The sequence below is a fragment of the Triticum aestivum genome, chromosome 6B (assembly GCF_018294505.1).
Source record: "Triticum aestivum cultivar Chinese Spring chromosome 6B, IWGSC CS RefSeq v2.1, whole genome shotgun sequence".
Taxonomy (NCBI): Eukaryota; Viridiplantae; Streptophyta; class Magnoliopsida; order Poales; family Poaceae; genus Triticum; species Triticum aestivum.
In genome coordinates, this window is record NC_057810.1 from 129287615 (window position 1) to 129306147 (window position 18533).

At 46.1% G+C, this 18533-nt stretch overlaps 1 protein-coding gene, 1 long non-coding RNA gene and 1 pseudogene across 2 annotated transcripts; all 3 read right to left on the bottom strand.

Moving 5' to 3' along the window:
• Positions 1-630: 630 nt before the first annotated feature.
• On the bottom strand, positions 631-2627 carry LOC123136119 (uncharacterized). Its single transcript, XR_006466563.1, has 4 exons — positions 2462-2627; positions 2298-2382; positions 1708-1957; positions 631-1306 (listed from the first exon to the last, which is right to left on the bottom strand). It is a non-coding gene; the product is annotated as an uncharacterized lncRNA (long non-coding RNA).
• Positions 2628-3034: 407 nt separating this feature from the next.
• Positions 3035-7586, bottom strand: LOC123136120 (protein Rf1, mitochondrial-like; annotated as a pseudogene).
• Positions 7587-9886: 2300 nt separating this feature from the next.
• LOC123136121 (CASP-like protein 4A2) lies at positions 9887-13556 on the bottom strand. Its single transcript, XM_044555415.1, has 3 exons — positions 12767-13556; positions 12515-12650; positions 9887-10307 (listed from the first exon to the last, which is right to left on the bottom strand). The coding sequence occupies exons 1-3, from the start codon at positions 13444-13446 to the stop codon at positions 10116-10118; spliced, it is 1008 nt and encodes a 335-aa protein (XP_044411350.1). The 5' UTR covers positions 13447-13556; the 3' UTR covers positions 9887-10115.
• Positions 13557-18533: the final 4977 nt, after the last annotated feature.

The following is an 18533-nucleotide window of genomic DNA, read 5'->3' on the forward strand; positions in this document are numbered from 1 at the left end:
ACGAGGAAGGCCCTGATGCCCGCCACGGCCTGCCGTAATTCTAGGATTGTGGCTGTCATCTGCTCCGGGGTGAGGACGAGGGCGGACGGCGACGGAGCAGAGGGTGCAATTGCCCCTGAGGACGCCAGCACGCCTAATGCCGGCGCGCCTGCTGTGTGGGGCAGCAGCGCCGATGAAGACGTTGGTGGCGGCGGGTAGGTGTGCGGCGGCGACGGGTGGGAAGAACTCGTGGAGGGTTGGACATGATCGAATCCGGGAAAGCTGATACCAAATTGTTATGGCGCTGCTAGAAGGAGGGTGCGAGGCCCATGACCGGGCAAGAGGGAAGGGATTTCCTTTTTAATTCTTGCTTGATTAGATTGATACATCTCCTCCCCTTAAATAGAGAGGTTTACTTGACTCCCCAGCAAGGCTTACTTGACCCCTAAGCAAGTGGCCCTTATCTAGGCCAATTACGTACTCTAACACTAATTGTTATGGCGCTGCTAGAAGGAGAGCGCGAGAGGGACGGCTGGGGGCCTTTTTGCCCACGGCCGGGCAAGAGGGAAGGGATTTCCTTCTTAATTCTTGCTTAATTAGATTGATACATCTCCTCCCCTTAAATAGAGAGGTTTACTTGACTCCCCAGCAAGGCTTACTTGACCCCTAAGCAAGCGACCCTTATCTCTAATTAACCCTAAGACTAACGGGCTATACCGCCAGCCCAGGCCCATTAGGCCCATTACGTACTCTACAAGGATGTGCTCCCGCAAGTTCCTTGAGAGAGAAAAAAACCCTGGGTGACTTACACATGATGCTTGCAAAATAAAAGTGACTATATATTGCTTCTTTTCCAGGAACAGAAGCCTGTACACCAAGACCAAAGCAGATGTTGCGTTTTCTCAAAAAGGAATTACCCTTGTTGCAAATTCCATTTACTTTTAATTTTGGAAGTACTTCATATTTCTTCATTATCACAAAAATAGTCACATTGTGCTAGTTGTAAACCTACACTTACATTTATTTTAAGGCATGCACTTGCATTCTGACTGGCCAATACTTTTGGAACCACATATAACAAAATAAGATGTTACAATTAGCTGCCACAATGCCACCATTTACCCGTGAAGCTCCCTCTAATAATGGTATTTCATTTCAAAGGGATGGTATGGAAAAAATGTCTCATGATCTGAATAAGAAGTACTTTGTACAGTGAGGCTTCTGTGCAAAAGTATTTGACCAAAACATTACCCCAATCACTTACCTCTCTAATCTGATTGGTAATGAGTTTTGATAAATAAATCTTGTAGCTTCCACCGATAGTTTCCTATTATTAAGAAGTGGAGTAGATGCGCTTAATTATGATCTCCACGAGATGATAAAGAAATCAAATCTGTGAAATAAACCAACTATAAAATTTACATGAATCAGAATTCTAGGCAAACAAAAGATTCCTTTCTTACTCTAGACAATATCGATACTGGGCAAGTCCATTTGATACAAAAAACAGAAATGTGCACTTTTTTTAATTACATCCACGAAAATAATAAAATCATACTCAAGTTCACCTAAAAGGTTCTCAAAGTAAAACCATGTCTAGTAAGCCTTGTGCTGCGTATGTGCAGTTCATCAAGAATTTAACGAAGCTCTCAAAAAGACAACTAAAATGAGAAAGTTATGAATCCTTGGGAACGTAAGGGAGGGAGGCGAAGAAGGAAGGGAACTTACCAACATTTTAAACATTCCGGCAGTTCCATATTCTGGGTTGAGCAAAACGGCAGAACTATAAGCCCTCATGACAGTGGTGAAATAAGATAACATGACAACATATTAGCAAATCTACAGATTCAAAGTAATGTCAAAAAAGAAAAAGATAAGCAGATGAACCTTGTATAACTGTCAACAAACCTTTCAGGACATTTTCTTGCTTTCGACAGGAAGGACCGCTGGATAAATATGACCCTTTGACATTGACCCTCTGGTTGCAAAGAATTTTATCCGATGTCAAAATTTAACCTACAACTTGCTAGTAAATCAATATGAATGGAGAACAAGAGCGGCATAAAAGAATAACTCCAATTCAAGAGTACCACAAGGAAAACGGCAGATCATCTTTGTGGATGCATATGAGCAAGACTAACACTTACGGCCTACCACAACATGTATTTCTCCAGGCAAATAGGATAATGACAAGCCAAACAAAAGCACATGCGACTAATTAGTACATATAACTGAACGATGATGTTTTAATGTGAGAAGAACAGGCTGGCAACCGGTATTACGAAGTGATGTCAAAATCAACAGAGAGAACACAATACCTTGACATGTTGGGATTTTACTACTGTTTTCAGCTAAAGCTAGTGGGATAGCATCCAAAGCATCAGCAAGCGCCCTGATTGCATACTGAAAGTATAAAGAAGCACAATTAGAAGAAAACATATATGACTTTCTTTTGTAGTACCAGTTCCAAGACCACAATTACCTGCTCAACTTCAGGATGCCGATCCGCTGCGGCTTCAACAACAATTGAGCAAGATATTCTGAGCCACCACCATACACAATTGAGTTGTTGATGATCAGATTCCTTGCAACGCACAGAGCATCATGAATACTTCGCTTGGTCTCCCGACTCTCCCCATCATCATTTTGTTGCCTGTGCAATATATATGAACACCAATCAGAAGATACCAGTATCCATCAGTTTAGATATGACTGAAATGTATACTAAGACTGGAAGAAACAGTCAAGCTTGGTGTTTCTCAGATATTTTGAGGACTTCAAATCTTACAATCCTAAAAGTAACAGCACATAACTGAATAGTACAGATGACTTTGATGTTATGATATTACTGTAAATATATTCAACCAAAAAAATGCCCAATATCATGAACAACAGAGGTGCGCTTGAAGTAACACACCATCCTAAAGATCCATCATAAAAGCTTACCTCTTAAAACAAAGAAGAGGCATAAATATCAATATCTAACCTGAGTAGTCTTTCCCCTCAGATATTTACACAAACAACTACTGTACACATCTACAACCTCTCAATATGGGACAAAAAAATGTTGCAAATCAGGGGCGCGGTACGGAAGAGATGTTGCTCAAGACTGCTATACCTAGGGATGCTGGGTGGTGCGCTGGTGCCGAGCATATCCACCCCAATCCGCTCCAGGGACAACTCAATCTGCGAATCCATGGTGGCTTTTGCTAACTGAATTTTCATTGCTTGCTGCTCCAAGCCCGTGCAACCCCATATCTTCATGGTTTGCTGCTCCAAACTTGAGTAATCCCCAAATCCTCGGCAGAGATGGAACGTTGTCCCTTGGCTCGCGGTGTCGCCTATCGCCGGCCTTCTGCCTCTTTCCACCATCCCACAGCCACGGGCTTCTTGTCGCCACCACTGTCATCCTCACCCACCCCTGCTCCTCCATAGACACACCAGAGATGCCCGCCACTGCTCACCCCGACGACCCGACCGCTGCCTCTTTCCGCCAGCCCACAGCCCACTGGCTTCTTGTCGCCACCACTGTCATCCTCACCCCCCCCCCCCTGCTCCTCCATAGACACACCAGAGATGCCCGCCACTGCTCACCCCGACGACCCGACCGCCCGGTGGCGCTGCGGATGGCAGGTGGAGGGGCTAGCATGGGGAGAAGGAGGAGAGGCGGCGGCTAGGACGGAGGGAGGGAGGTCGAGGAGGAGGGAGGGTGTGTAAGCTGGGTTTTTACCGGGCCTTGGATGCGACCCCTCCTCTCTCATGCAGAACGCCGGCAAAACGCACCGCAATGCTGGGTCCTCGGGCAAACGAGGCCCACCCATCAGCCACATACAAGCAAAAATAAGATGTAAAGAACGATGGACGGTTGAGCCTTTGACAGAGCTGTAAAAAGTACATGCGCTGGTAGATCGAGCGCACCACATGGACCGGCGGACGCAGATGGCCCAGAACGGCGGGTAGCATAGCACGGTTTATATGTTCAATTCAGATTGGCAACTTGTACTCCCTTGTATCCAGAACTACATAATTTAACACCCTAATTTGCAATGCCAAGTTTGTGCAACTGCGCCATCAGACCAATGCCTTATTGCAACAGAAGCAGTCAGAGGAGATTGAAGAATTCTTTACTATCAATCCACCATGGAGAGATTTATGCCACTATATGATGACCGTGCAGAGTTGGTTGCGAGAAGCATCAGTGATCAACTGAAGAAACAGGGAGAGAGTTATAACTAGCATAGATGATCAGCTGAAGTGAACAAATAGGGGTACTTAACATGCAGCAGCAGCAGCAGCTATGGACACATTCAGTTCACATAGGGACACAGCATTACTGGATCTGCAACTCATCAGTTATTGTCAATCGATCATAGGAGTACTATATAAGCACAACATAACAAGGTCTGCACCAAACCCTTTCTCCAGAAATGAAAACTTAACAACAGGTTATCTGCACATTCTTCTAAAGGTCTTGGCAGATTGTACACGAAGATGAGGGAATTGATGGCAAAAACCATGAATGCCAGGAAAGATTTGGGCATGGAGATGTTCACCATTTTTGATCCAGTCCGTTACTCGAGCAGCTGAAATCCATGGAAATTGATGGCAAAAACCATGATTACTCCCCCAATTGTTTGCTCCGGTGCGTTACTTGAGCACCTGCAATACAAATCAAATAAACAATTCAGCATTGGTCTCTCCTTGCAGAGATTCAAGAACTAATCAGTTATAACATGTGGGGAAAGCATGTTGTCCCATGCAAAACAGAACAGAATGAACACAAAGATAACAAATAACATTTTGGCGCACACATAAAAGCTCCAGAAAGCAATTTAGATAATGTGAAAAAAAAAATCAGTGCCGAACAAAATGGTTGGACATTGAAACAATGTAATTCATTTTAAGTAATATATTCATCTCGGATTTTAGAGCTGGCAGAAGGAAGAAGAAAAGAAGAACAAAGCGAAGTAAGTCCAATGCATTGGTCAAATGACGTATTTTTCCTGCTTCATGTCCTCGGCTTTAGTTTGTTGGTACAAGTGCCAATCTATGATTTGCTTACCAATCACAACCAGATCTGGGTATCTCACACCAAGAGTGAAACACATGAGGGAAATATCCGTAACTTAAACCGACATGATAACTACAAGCATAAGCCTAATGACTAATACAGTAGCATCATGATGAAGGTGCTACCAGGAAGCACACATCTAATAATATCTTCATAGAATTTTTTAGGCTCAATACTAAAGCTATATGATCAATGACCAATTGTAGTGTTTCGAGTTCAGCACACAATAATTTATCTCGGAAAAATGAAATTATTCTCTTTCTCCCTGAAAGATAGCAATAACTCTCAATTGCAACTTATCAATGGCTAACTCTTCCGTTGTCTATCATGTATGATGTTTAAAGAGCACTAACCAGCCAGGTCAGAATCCACCATAAGGGCCTGTCCGGTTGGAAGGGTTTCGAAGGGGATTAGAGCGGATTGGGCAGGATTTAATCCTCTACAAGTCAAAATACCCCTCAATCCCCTCCAAACCTCTTCAATCCTCTCCAAGAGGGGTTTAAACGAATAAGGCCTAACTACCAATAAACAGCAACTAGCAACTTTAAGGGTTATTTGACTTATTTCACACTTGTCAAATTCTAGCGCAAGTTTGGAACAATCAGATTGACAACACATGTAGAGAATATCAAGATGATGAGAGCATAACACTAGGCCACGCCAACTGATATCAAGTACTCTAAACGCTTTCTCCATCTTGGCGATAAGCAATACCCACATACCATTGAAGTGAATGTAATAGGATCAGAACTCTCACCAGCACGGGTAACCAAGTCAAAGATGTTGTGTTCATCAATTACCCTTCCGCGGGCTATGACAAACATCCCTGCTCTTCATTTTAGTAATAAATTCCTTGGCTTTCACGGAATCACCATGATTCAAATAACCCTCAATCATGCACATGTAAACAGTTGTATCATGTGGTATTCCCATATCAATCATCTCATTGAATTTGATCATGGCATCATCCATTCTGCCCATCTTGCAAAATGCAGATATCAGAGTTAAATATGTGATATCATTAGGGTTCACCCCCTGCTTCAACATTTCATCAAAGAAAAGCATAGCCACATCGATCATTCCATGTTTAGCATATGCCTTAATCAGTATGTTGAAAACAGAGCGGTCGGGTACAACTCCATCTCTTGCCATCAGCTCACAGAGATCAATCATTTCAACAAGGGATCCTTCTGTCGCGTACCCATGAAGCATAATAGAGTATGAGATGACATTAGGTTTTCGGCCCTTCACAGCCATGGAATAAAATATTTCCGCAGCTTCTTTTACTCTTCCATTCTTGCAATGGTAGGTCATGACTGAGTTGCAGGTAACAAGGTTTGGCATAACACCTTGGCTTGTCATCAGTTTCAACAGCCTAAAGGCTTCTTTCAGCTGACCCGAAGTTAAAAATCCATGGATCAGGATATTATATATCCTATCATGTGGTTGGACACCACTATGAACCATATGTCGAAGGATCACCTCTGCCTTATCCATTGCTCTTGCTTTGCATAGTGCATTGATAATGGAGCTATATGTCACCTCATTAGGCACAACCCCCTGTTGTATCATTTCGTGGAATAGATTGCATGCTTTGCTTACTTCGCCCTCCTTAAAGAAGCCATTGATTACCGTGTTGTATGACACCACGTTGGGGGAGTGGTCAGCACCTTTTTTGGCCATTATACGGAGCAGGTCAAGCGCAAGCTGGCTCCTACCATTGTCGCAGAAGCTCTTCACAACTACTGAGTAGGAGATGACATTAGGCAGGTTGTGAGGCACCTATGAAGCAGCACATCCAGAACCTCCTCCGTGCGCTTCATGTCACAGAGGCACTTGAATAAGCCACTGAAGGTGACGACGTCTACCGTGACGCCTGTCTTGAGGAGGTGAGCGAAGAAGGAAGGCCCAAGGTCCGGACGGCGCGCGAGGCAGCAGCATTCAATTAGTATGCTGTAGGTGTGACTGCTGGGTGCTATCACCCTGCCGCGACCTGCTCGGGCCATGCGGTTGAAGAGATTGATGGCGAGGGCAGGGCTATCTGTGCAGGTGGTGGAGGGCGGCGTACGCGCGAGGGCAGCAAATAAGCCATTGAGCGCACGCGATGATACTGGGACGGGTTGGCGCAGCATTTCGTCGAACAGTTGGTGTGCGAGCTGCGGACTGAGCGTCCCAGAGCCCAGATGATGGTGGAGTTCGCTCAGCAGCTCGTCGGCGAGTGAGGGGATGGAGCTGGAGAAGTAGCGGGGGTGGAGGCGCGACATTGCCGCCGTCCGGGCTGGGGCTCAGCGGACGGAGACGAGACTGGACAGTGCTAATGGAGAACTCCCTGCAGCGGCGGTGAACGCGTCGGCGACGGCGAACCACAGGCGCAAACCCGTGGTGGCAGGAAGGGGGGCGGATGTGGGATTGGATTTTGGATCGAGACGGGATTCGATTTGGAACTCTGTATGTGCATCAGTGCATCACAGTCGGCGTTGCGGCACAAACTGTACTACTCGTTGCATTCACCCGCCGTTGGTTCACAGAAACACACGCACGAGTTGACGGAGCAGGGGCAAAACTGAGTAGCCAAAAAAAGATGAGGAAAACCCTCATAAAAGATTTATACCAACATAAACAATATTGAATTATTTTATTGGATCCCTAGTAAAAAAAATCTCGGCCGTGCTGAGGCGGCGGCCGTAGGGGCTCTCGGTGGTGGCCTGCTGTGGCGACCAATAGCGGCAAATCAGGGCTTCCCCTGCCCAGATATGTTCTGCTATGGGTGGTGCCTGCTTGGGCGTTGGTCGGCGGCCCTAGAGAACGGTGGCTTTGCGTCTGTGATGCCCGCGCGGGCAAGGTTGGTGGAGGTCAGAGGTGCGATGAACGTGGCGGGTTTGGGTGAGGCCTAGATCTTGTGCCAGTGATGTCCGGGAGGGGGGAGGGGGGCACTCTGTTCGACAATTGAGAGCGTTATAGTGAGAGCCTGGTGGGTTGTTGTCTGTGGTGGCGTCAGTGAAGTTTCATCTTCTTCCTCCTCACACCACAACCGGGATTTGAAATAGCGTGGTTGTCGGCATAGAGAATAACCGTCCCTTAGATTAAATGGCACGCCTGCTCCCTCGGATTCCAGCGGTGACCATTCGGATGGCCGTCGTGCGGCATCATCTCCTCACTTTTCGATGTCATGTGAATGGCGCGACAACATTTCTCATCGGGAAACGCTCCCCTTAACGACCGCCCGCCGCCTCCCAACTCCCCCCTTAATGGCGCCTACTGCGGCCTATAAAAGATCAACGCCCTTGTATCCCAGCAAACTAAGTGGAAGCGGAGCTACCCGATACCAAAAATCAGGCACACTACCTGAGCGAAAACAAACATGGCCAGAATATATTTGGCGAAGCACCAGGGCTCCGTGTCAACTAAAGTCCTCGTCGGACGAAGCAAGAGTTTTGGATATACTACTTCATTGCCCGGTTGGCTCCTTCCTCTGCAAGTACCTTGGATTGCAGCTTGCTCTCAAACTCTCTACTAAATCTGAATGGCAGCTGACGCTAGACAAGGTGATGGCCACTGCCCGTGCTTGGTAATGGGTTCTAATTGCCAGAGCAGGAAGATTTCCTTTTTCTTTTGACTTGGGGCGGGAAGATTGGTTCTGGTGAACCCAGCTATGGTTGCCAAGCCCGTTCATCAGTGCCCACTAAGGCCTTGTTTGGCACGTGGGGTTTTCAAGCCCCAAAAGGGGCTGGGGATTTGGTGGATTCCTCACCTTCACCGATCCCTTTGAATCCCTCACGTTCCCTTGCACATAAAATTATTGTTTGGCCGGGGGAGTCTTTGAGTGCCTAGCACGATAAAAATCCTTTTTTTTTACGACAGCAACAACTATTCATCACAATAAAAACAATTCATCACAGCAGCAGCAACAACAATTCATCACAGCAACACCACCATCATTTCATATGACTTTGAATCAAACAAAACAAGAATATCTCATGACATTAGTTCATCGCAACAGTTCATCATATCAGTTCATGGCACCAATTCATCACAACGGTTCGTTAAAAATTTGATCATCATTTTTGAATGGCAACAACACTCAATATCATAGTATTACTCTTATCTTTTCGTTTGCCTTCATTTTTGGGATCCCAATGGATTGGGGGAGGGGCGGGGGATTCTCAGGCCTGTTCAACAAACGCTGGCTTCGTGATTTTTGGGGCTTTTGAGCCCAAGAGGGATAATCTCCCTATGTGCCAAACATGGCCTAAATTGGTACCGAACCTTTCGAAGAAATGGATGCGAGCCTTCTTTTGGCTTTAACACTCGGGTTTGGCAATCCGGGGAGCTACATTTTTTACCTGTAAACATTCTGGAATCTGAATAAAGCTTGGTGAGAATTGTCTAAAAAAAAGGGTAAAGTGCAGGGTGGGCAGCTCCTTGAGTTCGTTGGGAATGTCTTCGTGGAACTGATCCTAATATGCCCTGGCAAGGTTTACCTATGATCCAGGACCCCATGTGAAAAAAGGTCTTATATTATGTTACGGAAGGAGTGGCTTTGTTCAGATCAGGGTTGGCCCTTAGCAGATCTGTTCATAGAACGACAACTTTACTTGGCGCTGGAACAGATCAGGGCAATACTCAGCTAGTTGAGTGATCAAACTTCCTATGTACAATCAAATGCTAAATAATACAGAATCAGGTTTGTACTTTATTCTTACCACCATTTTCTAATATAATACATCCACTTGAGCCACAACTAATTCCGGACCGAGAGAGTACTACAGCTTTTTTTTTTTTTTGCATGGAAGGTAGTACTTATTAATGATCGTGTCTTGTCCAAAACAACATATCTTGAACAAAATACAGGTGCTACAATATTGTAATTTTCAGAAATTTGTAGATTACATATAAACATGCAGCAGCAGCTATGGACGCATGCATATCTTTACTGGAAGTTTAAAACTCAACACTTGCAGTCATTCGATCATACACATTTACAACACAACAAAGTCTGCACTGGAATCTTCGTCCAGAAATGAAAAATCGACAACATGTAACTGTTAATAATAGTTAGACGCAGCTAAAGATCTCGGCGGAACAGATTGTACGCAGAGATGAGGGAGTTGATGGCAAAAACTACAAATGCCAGGAAAGATATGATGATGGAGCTGTTTGCCATATTCGGGAAAGTATCGCTCCCCCAGTTGTCGATCCAATCACTTACTCGCGCGGTTGCTGATGACGATGATGATATCAAGAGGTATGCGAGGACCTGCAATGCATATAAAATAAATAAATAAGGACTGATCTCTCTTTGCAGAGATTGAAGAACTGACGAATTGTATATGTCGGGAAAAGCAAGTTCTTTTGGTACAAACAGAAAAGAATGAACGAAAAATTAACAACTACTCCCTCCGTCCCACAATGTAAGACGTTTTTTGACACTAGTGTAGTGTTGAAAAACGTCTTACATTATGGGACGGAGGGAGTAAAATTTATGAGTACAGCCTGTACAAAACAAGCACACATGAAGGCAAGGCCCTAGGAAGCTACCACATGGAACATGAAACAAAAATGGTGCCAAGAAAATGGTTTAGCTGTGACAAAGTGAATTTAGTTATCGGGAATATATTTAATTTGCATTTCAATTTGTATAGCTAGCAAAAGGAACCAAAGGTGAACAAAGGAGCAACTCCAACAAATGGTTCAAATGACATATTCCTCCTACTTTTTTGCCCTCTTTACTTTGTTGGTTCATCTAAACCAACTGATCACTGACACATGCACTGGACATGATGTGGTCGTGCTGCCACACAACCAGGTCAGGACATCACACATGAGAGAAATATATGGGAAAAGGCCAGTCTCTATACAAAAATTAAAATGAAATGATATGCACAAACATAGGCCTAATGGCTAATGCGCTATCACCATAATGAAGGTATTACCAAGGAGCACAGAGCTAATAATATATTCATAGCAACCATTTCCTGGGGACATATTGGGTGCGCTAGACCCCTAGTTCAACATCTAAAAAGTCTTGAAAACAATTAACAGCACATGCATATATATACCATGTCATAATCTTTTAGATTTACATTCGGCATACAACTGAAGAAATGAATAGGACAAAACCATCAGTGAATAGTACCGATAGGATAGTACCACCAGGATACTATTCAGACAAGATTTTGACTTGTCATTCATACTATGATTTGTCTATTTTGTGTATGAAGCTTTCAATCGGATTCGGGAATGAAAGTTTGTGGCATAGTACATATATTATGTCTATGGCATAAATCAGATTCAGACGTATTTGACACAACTTTAGATGTGTTCTTTGGAGGGCTAGTACAGTAGTACACCTTAAGGCTGCTAGTGTATTCTATACCCCCCCCCCCCCCCCCCCCCCCGTCCCCTGCTTTCCGTGGGAATATAGATGTATATTTATGTACCATGATAAAAAATTCAAATCTGAATTCGATTCACAACTTGATACACAAAAAGAGACAAAACAGGTTGTAAATAGTATCACATCCAAACCCAAAGTGAATGATACCATGCTGGTACCATTCACAGTAGAATTATTTTTTTGATTATTGAGTTATGTATTGAATTCAGAACTTGAATATTGTGACACTGTATATACATTTTGTATGAGTACTGTTGATTTTTTTCTTGAATTTTTTATTTCAATGTGAAAGTAAGGATTAGTGCACTAGTAGACCTAAATAAAAAAAATTCAATGACCAATGACCAATTGTAGCGTTTGACTTCAGAATACCATTTAAGGCAGAAAACTGAAACTGGTCTTATTCCTTTGGAAGACAGCAACAATTCTCAGTTTTCACTCATTAATACTTCCTCCGTCCCATAATACAAGAGCGTTTTTGACACTACACTAGTGTTAAAAACGCTCTTATATTATGGGACGGAGGGAGTAGTTCACTTGTTTGTAAGGGAGCAAACATATCAAGACATATGAAAGCCATGGTTGTCCATCGTCATATCTGAAGTATACATATCACTATAGGACACAAGGTAATATGCATGCTAAACCCAATCATCCACTTTGCAATCCACAGTAATGCTGCATATACTAGAACCAAATTGTTTTGAATATTGCAGTGTTCACTGGAGAACTTGAGCTAGACAATTGTCAACTAACACTAAACAGCAATTAAAGACTACAAGGCTTTATTCAGTTTCTAGAATTCTAATGCAAGTTGGGGCAATCAGAATGTATGCATTTCGAGCATACCAAGACCATGAAGCACAACCAAGCTGACTGCAAAATTGCAACACAGCATAAAGGCTAATCACAAGAAAGACATCCTCAGAATCTTCTAAAGTTTATACTTAGCTTCACCATGATGACTTTGTACCTTACCCTTATTCCCTTCTAAGATCACATGACTTGCAGGTCGCACAATACTAAAGATACCTATGAAAAGGAACAAGAGACTCTGAGATGCAAACCTGATCCATGGCGAAGTCGAAATAATCACCCTTGGGCCGGGGAATCAAATGTCTCTTTCTCGTCAAGTGCAACGCTAGTGCAAAGAACTGGAACACCGAGTACACGAATCCGATCACGTTGATAGCCTCCGAGTACCTGCGCAGCAGCAGAGCACATCATCGTAAGGGAAATCACCACTTGAAGAACCCTAACCGAACAAACCGGGAGATTTTGTGAACTGAATTTTGAGAAGGAGCTTTTTATTTGCTCACCGTAACTGGGTGTAGTTGCTGTAGGAGTCGAGGGCCCAGCCCTTGCGGGTGTCGGCGGCGAGCACCGCGAGCGCCGCCAGGCAGAGCGCCGCGGCCACGAGCCGCGCGAACAGCGCCGTGCGCTGCAGCGTCGCCGTGCGGCGTTTCCTGTACATGATGTCGGGCACGGCCCGGCGGTCCCGTTCGACGGACCTGACCGGGCCCGGCGCCGGCACCGTCGATGGCGCGGCCCGCGCGGGATGCACAGGCGGCGAGTCCGCCACGTGCGGCAGCTGCGGCCGCGGCTTCGGCTCCGGCGTGACCCACTGCTGGGGCTGCGGGCGCGCCTGCGGGTACGGCTGCGACTGCGGGTACTGCCTCTGGGGAGGAGGTGGTGTTTGGCGGCGGCGGTCCTTGGTGCGGCCGTTCCAAGAGTACCAGGACCGGCCGTCGCCCCCGGCGCTGGTCGTGTGGTCCGAGACGCGCGGGATGTACTGGGCGGCGTTGGAGATGGGGACGGTGGTGGACTGAGGCAGCGGCGGGGAGGGGGGATCCTCCTCGTCCTCCGACCGGCTGCCGCCCCCCTCGCGCGGCTGTGGCTGCGGCTGCGGAGGCATCGGCGGCGGCAGGGGCGGATCCTCGGGATCGCCGCCGGCTGCGCGCGGCGGCGGCGACGACGGCGACGGCTGTACCTCGGCCATCGTTTTGGGGGAGGAAAGGTTGGTTGGGGCTTGGGAGGGGAATGCGGGTTTTCTCTCTCGCTTTGCTTCGTAGTGCTGGCGGTGCTCGGGGAAAAAGCTTTGAAGGGTTTGGGATACTTGGATTGGAGGATCTGTGTTCCACCGCGTGCTGTAAAGCGATTCCACAATCTACACACCATTGCTTTAGCTGCCAATTATTTTTACATCCAATATGAAATTCTTGGGTGTAAAGCATGAACCTATAAGTGGAATGGGTTTTCTTTTCGGAACGGTCGCTCCGGTCCTAACAAGCGAACAGGCCACGACTGTCGGATGCAAATGTTTTGCCGGTGTGATGCGGCCGCAACGACGAGGGAGAAGAGGCTGGTGGAAGAAGGGGATGGAAAGGAGGAAGGTGGAGAAGGGACAAATTGGCGTCGAACGGCACAACCCCTTCAGACTTTAGAGGGTTGGTACTGTGAGATGTTAGCACCGTTGACGTGGTTGTGGATAGAGAAAGGAGAGCATGAGGTAAAAAAAATAATTAGTGAGAAGAGGGCTTGGTGACGGAGCGGGACGACAAAATTGTGGATTAACCTTGATGGGATAGAGATTCAGGATGATGCGGAAAATGACTCTAGTGACAAGGTAAAAATTGGAGGATGGTGTGGTGATGAGGAGGAGGAGATGAAAAAGAAGAAGGTTCGCTCTGGAGACAAACAGTGTGAATGGTCGTGCCTCGATTTCATTGTATATGTGAAATAGTAAATGAAGTTCGGTATAAGTAGGACCAAATATCGATGGGTACTAAGAGCAACTCTAGTAGAGTCGTCATATTAGCAGTCACCGTATGCATATGGAGCGCGTTCCATATGCAGTTGGAGGTTGGCCAGACAACGCACAAACTCAGATTCGCCATATCACAGTCTTGATTTTTTTCGTTTCCTGATTCAAACACTTCGATTCTCTTCAAATTTAAACGTTTAGCACATCAATCAAACATAGTTTTAAAGAAGTTACATGAAAAAACATTTAAACATGCGACATTTATAAAGCACTTGTTACTGGCGTGTGCACCGTCCCCTTTGCTGGCTTGTGCACCGGCCCCTTCTCTGACTTGTGCACCACCCCCTTCACTCTCGTGTGCATTGTCCCCTTCTCCGGTGTGTGCACCGTCCCCTTCTCCTCCGGCATGTGCATTGTTCTCTCATTCAAGGTTCCCGGAATGTATGAGCACCATTCGCGTTTTCTCCCAAAGTGCTCGTGCCACTAACTCCATTTGGTGCGGATTCAACTTGATGAACCGATTCTTCTTGGCTATATGTTAAATTGTCTCCCAATGCTCCTGAATTTGAAGCCTACGCACCTCCATCTCTTCCCGATTCCGGTTGCTCCCTGTTTTTGTCTGCTCCCTTGCATAGCATCCCATCTCACCCTCTTCTCTTAATTCTTTCTTTCATCCATCTCTAACTTTTCTCGCTTCCTCTTCTCGATGTATTTGTTTCTTGTCCTCGTCAGCTTCTCGATCTTTTTTTCATCCCCTCCAACTCTCCTTGTCTCCTGGGCTTCTCATTTCCTCTCTTCCTCCTGTTGGGTCGACCCACGCTAGTAGCTGGAGTGCAACTTCTAGGCACATTTTCCCTTTCCTCTCCAACACCATCATCATTTTGAATAGCTGCACTTCCTAGATTTTGGATTGTCATCATCATACCTCGACTTTCACTTCTCGTAGCCTTCCAACAAATCCCAACAATGTCGGAGGCCTAACGATCCGTCAACTTGGTCATTTGTCGGTACCGTTCTTAGGTCATGTTATCCTGAAACACACAAATGCTTGATTTGATAAGAATGCTCAAAGTCATGCAAATGTAGTGATCAAAAAACAACAAGATTGTCCAAAGAATAAGGCTGATTAGATATTGGTCAATAGTGACACCAATAGGAGGGTGTGGGAGTCCTGGACTAGGGGGTCCTCGGGCGTCCGATCTATTGGATATGGGCTGGACTGATGGGCCGTCAAGATACAAGACAGAAGATCACCTCTCGTGTCCGGTAGGGACTCCCTTATACGTGGATGGAAAATTTAGGTGTCCGGATATGTTATTTCCTTTCTATTAAAGCGACTTTATACAACCCTAAGCCCCTCCGGTGTCTATATAAACCAGAGGGTTAGATCGGAGGCAGGATCACAACATTACCAAGCTAGCCAAACTAGGGTTAGCCAATATGATCTCGTGGTAGATCAACTCTTGTAACCCCTATACCCTTCGAATATAATCAAGCAGGAGTATGGTTTTACCTCCATTTAGAGGGCCCGAACCTGGGTAAACACGGCATCCTTTTGATCATAGTTACCACCGATGCTCAGACATATAGCTTGGGCCCCCCTACCCGAGATCTGCCGGTTTTGACACCGACATTGGTGCTCATTGAGAGCTCCGTTGTATCATCGACGGAAGGGTTGATGGCTCGCCTCTTCATCAACAATGATGCTGCGTCCAGGGAAACCTTTTTCCCCGGACAGGTCTTTGTGTTCGGTGGCTTCGTGCTTCGTGCCAACTCGATCGGCCGCCTCGAGTAGGTCGACGGTTATGCCCCCGAGCACCAGATCAGGTTTGGAAACCTGAACTACACCGCTGATATCTGAGGAGATCTAATCTTCGTGGGGTTCGCGGCCTCGGCGGTTGCTCTATGCCCCCATCAAGAAGGCTTTTCAAATCCACTGTTAGATGTCGTTCATGGGTCAACTCTCATACCGGCCCCGACCTTTGATCCTGGGCAGGTCGTATCATCCGAAGACGGGAGCGTTAGCCCCGCCGGACTCCTTCCCCTCATGGAGCTCTTGACCAGAGACCCAGATGCAGTCTTGGATTTGCCTCTGGACGATCACTCCAAACTGTCAAGGTCTGTGCTCATTGGGTCCGATCAGGTGTCCCATGCCGAACTTAGCCCTGCAGGCCCACAGTTTCCGGTCCAGCTTTCGCTCCTAGATGAAGCATGGGGATTGATGCAATCTCTCGCCATCATGGAGGCTTTACCTCCAAACTGTACCCAGCTCGGGCTAGGGGCTAAGAGCGGGGAGTTTTATGCCCCACCCACCACGCACTTAATAGCCACTTTCAAGGATTTAACTGACATGTTGGACTACGCGTCTAAAGACATCGACGGTATGGACGACAATGCAGACACCGAACCGAGCCAAGTCCCACCCATCACAGGGCGTTGTACGGTCACTTCAACCTATGATGTATACATGGTGGACACTCCTGGTAAAAAGGACGGCGAGGATAATCAGAACCACGATGAGGACAAACCCGTCGATAAACCACCAAAGAGCCGACGCCAGCGGCGCCGTTCACGATCGCGTCTACCGGGACTAGAGACAATGAGACTCCGGATGATGCCGAAGATCCCGAATACCCCGTCGAGCCCACATCCGAACATGATGAAAGGGAAGACGGTCAGTATAGTCCCGAACACGCTGATCACGGAGATTCGGAGGACAACAACGATATGCCAGAATCCGAAGAGGACGTTAGCCTCGGTGACGAAGACTTTATCGTCCCAGAGGAACCCCTCGAACAAGAATGCTTCAAGCGACAGCTCATCGCCACAACGCGGAGCCTGGAAAAGAAACAACAGTAGCTCAAAGTTGAACAAGATATGCTTAATGAAAGGTGGACTAAGGTCCTGGCCGCTGAGGAATACGGCCATGAGCGACCTGCCAAAAGTTACCCCAAGCGCAAGCTGCTGCCACAATTCGATGACAAAGCCCTTGAGTACCGTCGAAATACAATTAGGCAGATCAACCAGACCGACCACCGCGTGGACGGGATAAAGCGGCATACCAAGTCGAACACCAACCCGCACCCCCTCGCCGAAGAGGCAGGGAGACAGCAGTCGCGGGATACACATATGAACTGCAACGTGACCTAGCTAATAAAGCTGGCCAGACTAGATCAATCTACGGATCAACAGGCCGTGCCCCGGCGCGAGACAACGGCTATGAAGCTGGCGTGACGACCATTACTATACTCGAGATCAGAACCAAACTCAGATGTCAGCCGACCTCTACAGCAATATTGCGCGATATAGAGGGGCCGCACACCCTTTATGCTTCACTCACACTACAAAAAGAATACACTTCCGTGATGATACGTGTTTGTCACAGTAGGTCGCGTTTTCTGTCATGCATGTACATCCATGACAAATTTATGACAGAATCAAGATAGTCATACCTGTGCTGTGATAACCCACAAGTATAGGGGATCGCAACAGTTTTCGATAAGTAAGAGTGTCGAACCCAATGAGGAGCTAAAGGTAGAATAAATATTCCCTCAAGTTCTATCGACCGCCGATACAACTCTGCGCACGCTTGACGTTTGCTTTACCTAGAACAAGTATGAAACTAGAAGTACTTTGTAGGTGTTTTCGAGTAAGCTTGCAAGAAAGTAAAGAACACGTAAATATAAACTAGGGGCTGTTTAGATAAAGACACAACTAAATTAGTAAAAGTAAAGAGCTTGTTGTCACGAGAAAGTTATTTATCCCTAGGCAATCGATAACTAGACCGGTAATCATTATTGCAATTTTATTTGAGGGAGAGGCATAAGCTAACATACTTTCTCTACTTGGATCATATGAACTTATGATTGGAACTCTAGCAAGCATCTGCAACTACTAAAGATTCATTAAGGTAAAACCCAACCATAGCATTAAAGCATCAAGTCCCCTTTATCCCATACGCAACAATCCCTCTTACTCGGGTTTGTGTTTCAGTCACTCACCAACCCACTATAAGAAAATCATGAACGTATTGCAACACCCTACAACGGGAATCCCTCATGCTTGCGCGACACGGAGGGCACCATAGGATAGCACCAATAATAAAACATACAACTCAAACCAATCACGATCATCAAATAGCCATTATGACAAAACAGATCTACTCGAACATCATAGGATAGCCATACATCATTGGGAAATAATATATAGCGTTGAGCACCATGTTTAAGTAGAGATTACAGCGGGTAAGAGAGAGGTTACACCGCTGCATAGAGGAAGGAAGAGTTGGTGGAGATGTTGGTGAAGATCGCGGTGATGATGAT

Bases quoted from the DNA above. Each gene is read 5' to 3' on its own strand.
- LOC123136121 (XM_044555415.1), bottom strand. From the start codon at position 13,446: ATGGCCGAGGTACAGCCGTCGCCGTCGTCGCCGCCGCCGCGCGCAGCC. The intron at 12,651-12,766 runs GTGAGCAAATAA...GCTGCTGCGCAG, and splicing joins AGCAACTACACCCAGTTACG to GTACTCGGAGGCTATCAACG. The intron at 10,308-12,514 runs GTTTGCATCTCA...TATGCATTGCAG, and splicing joins TCGACTTCGCCATGGATCAG to GTCCTCGCATACCTCTTGAT.